The sequence below is a fragment of the Theobroma cacao genome, chromosome 2 (assembly GCF_053813885.1).
Source record: "Theobroma cacao isolate CCN51 chromosome 2, ASM5381388v1, whole genome shotgun sequence".
NCBI lineage: Eukaryota > Viridiplantae > Streptophyta > Magnoliopsida > Malvales > Malvaceae > Theobroma > Theobroma cacao.
Genome location: NC_142640.1, coordinates 13,336,140 through 13,344,850, shown reverse-complemented (window position 1 = coordinate 13,344,850; position 8,711 = coordinate 13,336,140). Strand labels below are relative to the sequence as shown.

At 37.2% G+C, this 8,711-nt stretch overlaps 2 protein-coding genes across 3 annotated transcripts; one reads left to right on the top strand and one right to left on the bottom strand.

Annotated features, from left to right (window-relative positions):
- Positions 1 to 545: 545 nt before the first annotated feature.
- On the bottom strand, positions 546 to 4,276 carry RARE1 (Pentatricopeptide repeat (PPR) superfamily protein). Its single transcript, XM_018116214.2, has 2 exons — positions 1,860 to 4,276; positions 546 to 1,423 (listed from the first exon to the last, which is right to left on the bottom strand). The coding sequence occupies exon 1, from the start codon at positions 4,173 to 4,175 to the stop codon at positions 1,887 to 1,889; it is 2,289 nt and encodes a 762-aa protein (XP_017971703.1). The 5' UTR covers positions 4,176 to 4,276; the 3' UTR covers positions 546 to 1,423; positions 1,860 to 1,886.
- Positions 4,276 to 8,444, top strand: AK-LYS1 (aspartate kinase 1). Of its 2 annotated transcripts, XM_018116215.2 has the most exons (13): positions 4,276 to 5,044; positions 5,147 to 5,229; positions 5,305 to 5,345; positions 5,550 to 5,704; positions 5,819 to 5,968; positions 6,079 to 6,174; positions 6,391 to 6,507; positions 6,843 to 6,962; positions 7,040 to 7,132; positions 7,221 to 7,337; positions 7,658 to 7,774; positions 7,957 to 8,019; positions 8,109 to 8,444. In XM_018116215.2, the coding sequence occupies exons 1-13, from the start codon at positions 4,631 to 4,633 to the stop codon at positions 8,262 to 8,264; spliced, it is 1,722 nt and encodes a 573-aa protein (XP_017971704.1). In that variant the 5' UTR covers positions 4,276 to 4,630; the 3' UTR covers positions 8,265 to 8,444. The 2 variants fall into 2 exon arrangements, with proteins under 2 accessions (XP_017971704.1, XP_017971705.1); XM_018116216.2 differs by lacking the exons at positions 7,957 to 8,019; positions 8,109 to 8,444 and having other exon boundaries at positions 7,620 to 7,757.
- The last annotated feature ends 267 nt before the right edge of the window (positions 8,445 to 8,711 follow it).

Sequence of the window (8,711 nt, the reverse complement as noted above, 5' to 3'; positions counted from 1 at the left end):
ACTTTCAATACAATTTTAGCCATCTCAATCAATTTTTCTTTTTGTGGTTTAAATTTTAATTGTTAGTAAATTGCATATGAAATAATGTAAAATATTTTTATATGTGGATTTAAGTTTGGGTTATTAAATGAGTATCCATATTTAAAAAATTTATTTTGTATAATCAAGTATTTAATGGATTCAGATAATTAACAGTTAATGCTATACTAATAGGATTCGATTTTGAATAATATTTTATAATATTATCTAAAGTTAAAATTAAAATATCTTGATATTTAAATGATTTTAAAATTAATTATTTAAAAATTAACAAGTACCCTACTCATCGTAGTATGTTTTTTGAAGCAACTTATCTCTTGCACTCGTGGTACTTTCCTAGCGGCTAAAAGGATTTCCACAATATGACTCCAACAAGTTCATTCAAATGGAGAGAGTACAGTATTCCATTTCCATAGAACTTCCCTCCTTGTTGTTATGTGACATGGTCCTTCATTTGATTCGTTTTCATCTTGCCGAATCTAAGGACAAAATAATAGAAATATATCCGTATCTCAAATAATAGATGCTTGGCTTATTGGACAACTTGCCAGATACATGAAAAGCGAGTAGGAAGGCTGAGCTGACATGTCAAGTGCATGTAAGACCCAACTGGCTCATTCAGAAAGAAAAACCAGAGGAAAAAAAATGAAAAGACAAGATATCTAAAGTGATTAGATATAATAATTAAGTAATATGGTTATCCGCTTAATTAAATAGACCAGGCAGTGAGCACTCAGGCGAAGAAAAGGAGAGGAAGGTTCCCATCCATGGTGACAGATGACACACTGGGATGTGCCGGATACTCTTTTGTGGGCAAACAATCATCTGGAGATTCTTAAACTTCACTATTCAAGTAGTTTAATACAACAAAGACGTGTCAGGCGGTGAAGGGTTCCCTTCTCCATGATGCTGCTTATGTACTTTTTAGTCCCACCGCAACAAAAATGGCTGCCATCGCTCGTTGCAAAGTGCACCAAGTACCAATCAACCTTGGATTCTTGGACTTTGTCACTGTTGGGCCACCCATGCGCTTGCAGGTTTTCCTTTTTCCACATTTTTGCAAATCAACAAATATTGTGTGCTTCCTGTTACGCAGTCACGCGTGTATCCGCAGCCAACCCCACCACAATTGCCTAAAAGAATTTCTTATGGTTGGCTCTATTTCTTTTGTTTTTTTTTTCCTTTTTTCAAATTTCAGCCACAACATTGTATCCGGAGCATTGCCATTGTTAAAAATCTATATATATATATATACACACACAGATTGTGATTGAGATGAAAGAGCAACAGTGAAATCCAGGAAAAAGACAGCTTAAATTAATTTTCTTTCCCCTAAGCCAGAAGCTGAGACTGTCTGATGATGATCCCAATGAGAGGTGACAACCTATAAAATAGCCAAGCATGAAATTTTGGTGGACATAGATCATGAAAAGAATTAATTCATGCTGAACTTTCAGCCACAGAATTATCAATATCTTCAAGTTTCACAAATACTTCCCTTGGAAGAATTATGTTCTGGGGCCACGTGCTATTATGCACAATCCCAGCTAAACATGATGAGGTGAAAGGCACTTGTGTTAAAATTGCTGTGTTTGAACTGTAAGGGATCTGGGGGTGTTGGGGTGAAATATTAGGGAACTTTTGGTTGTATTTGCTATGTGGAAATGCAATGGGGTGACGAATTCTGGGTGTGGTTTTAAAAGGAAATTCATCTGCTCACTTTGAGGAGAGAATTTCTTAATGTATATATTTTATATCAATGAAATGATATGGCTTATAAATAAAATACAACTAAACTTGAATAAGGATAATCATCCTACCTCTCATGGCAAAACAAATTGCAAGCATCACCAATAATCATTGCAAGAGCATTGCCCTAAATGGAAGTGATGGAATCTGCAGGAATCCCTAACGGTGATTTTGCGTCCTGTGACCATGGATACATGTTTTGCAAAATCATGGCAGTATTTGCATGCCCGGAGATTCTTGAAAACAATAATAGGTGCATTGCTTGGTACAGTTATGAGCCCAAATGCTATGGCAAGTCTCTCACTGTGGTCCATAAGTTGCTGTTTCCGCTCAGGCAAACCAAATTGTACATCCTCTTCTGTTAGAACGCCACCTTCATCCTTCATAACAGAATGGTTGAATTCTTTTAACTTTTCATAAATCTCGTCTGTCTGAGGATGGTGTTTATCGCCCACTACAAACCGATGCACCCTACCCTTGACAGTAATCCAGCTGCAGCTAAGTTCCTTTTTCAACTTTCTTTCACCCATCATACTTCTTACATGAGCTGCTTCTTCCCATTTCCCAGATGAAGCATATAGGTTAAACATCAAAATATAACCTGAAGTATCATCTGGATCAAGCTGAAGTAGATTTTCTGCTGCAACTTTTCCCAGCTCAAGATTCCTATGGATCCAACACCCACCCAATAAGCATTTCCAACTCATTGAATCAGGATCAAAGGGCATAATCTTTATCAGTTCATATGCCTCTTGCAGCAGACCAGCACGAGAGTATATATCAATCATACAAGCATAATGATCAATAGTTGGTCTCACACCATATTCACGACTCATTGACTCCAAATACAGTTTAGCTTCTGTAACCAAGCCAGAATGACTACAAGCAGTTAAAACCGCCACAAATGTAACTTCATTTGGCCTCACACCAGAGTCCTGCATCCTCCTGAAAAGCCTTAGGGCTTTAGAAGCATTGCCATGATAAGCATGACCACATATATTTGCAGTCCAAGCCACAGTATCAGGTTCATCAATAGACTCAAACGCTCGATTCGCATAGTCCAATCTACCACATTTTGAATACATAGTAATCATTGCACTCTCTCCATAAAGATACGAAATTAAACCTCTTTTTATTGAATCTGCATGAACTTGGGCACCCACATTAAAATCAGCAAGAACAGAACATGCTTGGAAAATGCTGGTATATACAAAAGAATTCAAAGACACATCTTTAATCCTTAACGATTTAAAAATCTTAAGCGATTTCTCAAATTTACCAACTTGGCAGTAGCCAGTGACTATAGCACTCCATGACACATCATTCGGTTCAGATATCCTCTCAAATGCTCGGCAAGCAGATTCAAACCATGCACATTTGACATATAAATCCACAACAGGAGTTCCCACAAAAACATCAGATTCGAACCCAAGTTTTACAACATAACCATGAATTTGCCTCCCTAAGTTCAAATCCTCCAATCCAGCACACGCTTTCAGAACAACCGAAAACACAAACCCATCCAATTTAACACCTTCCTTTACCATTTTACCAAACAATTCCAAAGCATCTTTTTGTTTGTCAGCTTGAGTACACCCCATCATCAATCCCGTCCAAGCTACAGCATTCTTTTCAACCATCTGACCCATAACGAGCTTAGCCCCTTCTAACCACCCGCATTTAGCGTACATATTGGAGATCGCTGTGATAACAGAAACATTGGTGCTTAACCCAGTTCTTATAAGGAGAGAATGGATTTGTTTCCCAATCTCCAAAACAGAAGGATCAAATAAACTCTTCAAGAGTCTGGTAAAAATAGTCGAATTCGGTCTAATTCCTAACTCAACCATTTGTGAATATAACGAAAAAGTTTTCTTTAGATGACCTTTTTGTGAATAAGCAGAAATAAGTATAATCCAAGATCCTAGAGTTTTCTCAATCATTTTATCAAACAGTTTCTCCGCATGCAGAAAGCTCTCACAGTCCAAATACATTTGCAAAAGAGAATTCTCGAGAAACCCAGATGGGTTCTTCATCGTTCTTCGCAAATGGTTGTGAATTAATTTACCGTCCGATAAAGATCTCACTTTGCTACAGGTTTCGAGAAGGGATTTATACGAGTGGGGATTGACGGGAACGCCGGCTTCCTCCATTTGTTTGAGGAAGTCACGAGCTTCTTTGAGTTTCCCCTGTTTAGATAAAGAAACTAAGTGTACGTTCTCTACTTGGCCTTGTTGGCTTAGGGGGATTTTCAGTGAAGAAGAAGTGCTTTTGAGAGAGACCCATGAAGGGAATTGAGCAAAACTTGCAGGTTTTATTGATGGAGTTTCGTTCTTAGTAGCTGATATTTGTGAAGGACGGGAAGACGGCAAGGAAATATTGGCCATGTTTCTACCTGGAAAATTTCAGTTCAAAGAATACAACAAGTTATATAAACAACGGTTTTGATGGAAGACATGGAGAGAGTTGGCGGGTTTTTCTTCCCAATGTTTTCTATTTTACCTGACGCTTTCCTATTCCATTTTTGCTTTTTTAACAGCCTGAAAGTAAGTTAGATTGACAAATTTACCATTCAACTGTATCCTTGGGAATGAAATGTTGTCTTTTGATTTATCCAAGACGAAGAGCGGAGTCAAAGCCCAAGCCCTACTACCGTTCTTCGTAAAATCCGTTACATTCCACCTGCCATCGCTTCAGTCCCACTCTACTAAATTCCACTACCATATTCCTCTTTTCCTTCGAATTCCAAACAAATTGAGAAGATTTGAAATGAAATGAATTCTCAGAATCTTTTATACGCTTGAATCTTGTTTCCGATACACTCTCCAATTCCAACGGCAAAATGGCAGCGTCTTTGCAACTCTGTCGCGCTAAAACTCCAACCCACTCGGGATTCTTCAACACGCGCTCGCCCTCGCCCTCGGTATCTTCCACTCGCATCCAGTTCGTAGCGTCTACGGATTTATTGTCGGCGATCGGAGGCGGTGCGTGCAGGAGGAGGAGAGCGTTGAGAGTCGGTTACCAGAGAGGAATCAGAGCGGTTCTTGAAGAGAAAAGGACGGAGGAGGAAGAGGATGAGAAGGAAAGCTTTGGTGAAAATGTGAAACAATTCACTTGCGTTATGAAGTTCGGGGGATCGTCGGTGGCATCGGCGGAGCGAATGAAAGAAATCGCCGATTTGATTCAGAGTTTCGAGGAAGAAAGGCCTGTCATTGTGCTCTCTGCCATGGGAAAAACCACCAACAAACTTTTGCTAGTAATGCTCGACGGCCACCGGCATTCCTTTTCTTTCTTTTTTTCTTTTTTTGTTATTCTTTCATTTGTGAATTACATTATGCTATTACCCATTTTGATTTAGGCTGGAGAGAAAGCTGTGAGCTGCGGAGTTTCGAATGCGGCCGAAATTGAGGAGTTGCGTTTTATAAAGGATTTGCATATCAGGTTTGTGTTTTCTGCGTCTTCTTTTAGGATTATAATGCCTTTACAATCTTAATTTGCACCCTTTTTTTGGTTCAGGACGGTTGATGAGCTTGAAGTTGATCGATCTATCATTTCCTGTGAGTATTTCTTTTACTACATTCTTTTTCTTTGTTAGTTACATCAATCTTGGCATATTTATGGGATTTGGTTGTGCACAGTTAGGAAGGTTATTTTCTGATAAACTACTATACTGTAAATTGAAGCAAACTTGTAGGTGATTTCCTTGAATTATTAGGTGCTTATTTTATTTGAACTAATATTCTTGTTGATACTTTTTGCAGCATATTTAGAAGAATTCGAGCAACTTTTGAAGGGTATATCAGTGATGAAGGAGTTAACTCCTCGCACAAGGGATTATTTGGTCTCATTTGGAGAGTGCATGTCCACAAGAATTTTTGCAGCTTATCTAAATAAAATTGGCATTAAAGCACGCCAAGTATGTCAACTACAATCTTTAGTCGCTTGCCACATTCTGATTTTACTCTTATTATCTGTTGCCAGTTTTAGTACTTCCTATCAGCTAACTATGTCACTAAATACTCTTTTGCAGTGTGATGCATTTGAAATCGGTTTCATAACCACTGATGACTTCACAAATGCAGACATCTTGGAAGCTACTTACCCAGCTGTTGCAAAGAGATTATACAGTGACTGGGTTAATGATCCTGCAATTCCCATTGTAACTGGCTTCCTTGGAAAGGTGGTTTTACTGCTTAATGTTGGATATGTGTTCTGGATCAAAACATCTCAACTGCTCAATTAGAGTTTATTGGCATGTTATCACCAACATAATTTATGTTCTTTTTTCAGGGATGGAAATCTGGCGCAATTACTACCTTAGGTAGGGGTGGAAGTGATTTAACAGCTACAACCATTGGTAAAGCTTTAGGCTTGCAAGAGATTCAGGTCAGATTTTGCCCTGAAACTAAATGCATCTGCATCAAGAATTCATATGATCTCATACATGCTGTCATGCAAATACATCAACCTGCAAGATATTATATCTGATGCTATATAGTTGACTAATGCTGGTAGTACTATTTTTAGATTCTCTAACAGTAGTCAATTCTGTTTATATATTCGACCAAAATATCTAGCAGCTTATTCCCAAAATTTGAACAGGTGTGGAAGGATGTTGATGGTGTCTTAACCTGTGATCCAACTATTTATCCGGGGGCAGAACCTGTACCATATTTAACATTTGATGAGGCAGCTGAGCTTGCTTACTTTGGTGCTCAGGTTAGACTCTTGTTGCCTCTTGCTGGTGTATCTCTAGTAATGATGTAGAGATGAACTAAACTATTATGCACAGAAAGAATTTTCATGTTATCATAGGTTCTTCTTCTTATTTCTTTGTTTTTTTCCCCTGATAAAATGTGATAATAATATCGCACTTTTGGAATGCTTTGCTCACTTATATGTTCAACCCATTGTAGTTGCCATAGCAAATGCAGAGAATTTGTTTATTGCTTGAGATAAAATAGGTGGCAATTAAAATTCTATAATGACCAACTTCTCATGGAGTCTGCAAAGAGAACTGAAAAGCTAAAGTTAACCTATATATTTTTCTGCAGGTCTTACATCCACAATCAATGAGACCAGCAAGAGAGGGTGATATTCCTGTTAGAGTCAAGAATTCTTATAATCCTAAAGCTCCTGGAACTCTCATAACTAAAACAAGAGATATGAGCAAGGTCTTTTAGCAGCTGAGTTTTAGAAGATTAAATCACAATTTGAAAGCTTACATTGTTAACCCAAAATCCAATTACAGGCTGTGCTGACCAGCATAGTTTTGAAGCGGAATGTAACCATGTTGGATATAGTTAGTACCCGCATGCTTGGTCAATTTGGTTTCCTTGCTAAGGTGAGAAACGATGTTGTTGTGGTTGTGTTTTAGCCCTTGTTTACTGTAAGATGTAAATGGAATTTGATATTATTTTCCCTCCAATCAGGTGTTTTCCATTTTTGAAGATTTGGGTATATCTGTGGATGTTGTTGCTACAAGTGAAGTTAGTTTGTCTTTGACATTGGACCCATCAAAACTGTGGAGTAGGGAATTGATTCAACAGGCAAGGGAAAAATTTATGTTGTTTGAATCTTAATTGCTTATGTGCTTGCCAGCATGAATGGATTCCAGCACAGCTATGAGCTGATGTGTCATTGGAGAATTATTTCTTGTGCTTATTATTCCTTACATTGGAGCCAAATCTGTTATTGGGCAGTCAAAATTGTTCTTGGCATGCTGGAATTCTGCCTGGATTTTTTATGTTCAATGTTCCTATTGGTGGAATCTTGAATTTTAGCCATAATTAAAAATCTCTTTTGTTGTTGAACTCTTGTTTTTCTCACAGTTTTAAAATCCATTTGAAGAAGATTCTTGTCTGAGCAGGAACTCGACCATGTCGTGGAAGAGCTTGAGAAAATTGCCATTGTTAATCTCTTGCAGCGCAGATCAATCATATCTCTCATTGGGAATGTTCAACGTTCTTCATTGATACTGGAAAAGGTTAGGATTTTTCTCTGTTCAAATCGTGGAAATTATATGAATTACCTGTTACACCATCAACATGATGATTACCAGAACTGTTTTATTCTTGAGACTTTGAAGAATTGGATATCATACAGAAAAAAAGTTCCCCTTTTCCTATTAATCACATTAATATTAACTGCTGGGTCAAATTTTGACAGGTATTTCATGTTCTTCGAACCATTGGAGTAAATGTCCAGATGATCTCCCAAGGGGCATCCAAGGTCTCCTCACAATACCTCTTACGTATAGAACTGCAGTATTGGCCATTCTTTCATTTTTCTGATGGATGTAATTTTGGGAAACTGAACAGGTGAACATCTCACTGATAGTAAATGATGGTGAAGCTGAAAAATGTGTTAAGGCCCTTCACCAATCCTTTTTCGAGAGTGGTGATCTGTCCGAGTTAGTAGCTGATGGTAGTTTTGGGAATGGTTCTGCATCGTTACTGCAAATAGAAACTCAGTGATACTTGCCACCATCTCATAATACTTTTTGTTGGCTTACACATTCGCATATTCAAATCTTGTATGTGAATGACTCTATTATGCCTCTCCATGTCTGAAATGCACTGACCCTATAATTGAACTACTCACCGATAACCAACCAATCATCATCATATGACATATATGCTTTCGATTATTTATTATATTCATTGTTTTATTCTTAATTACTTTTTTACTTAAATTAAAATTTTGATTCATTTTTATTTCTTACCTCATTAATTTTGATAGTGAACTTTTTTAGTTATTATAAAATATTAAATTTATATAAAAATATGTATTTTAAAAGTGTAAATGGTGGATGACATATACCGTTGATAATTTATGAAATTAACTATTTTATTTTTAATTAGTGCTTTTTTATTAAATTAAAATGTTGATTTTATTTTTATTTTTTTATTAATATGAAGTGT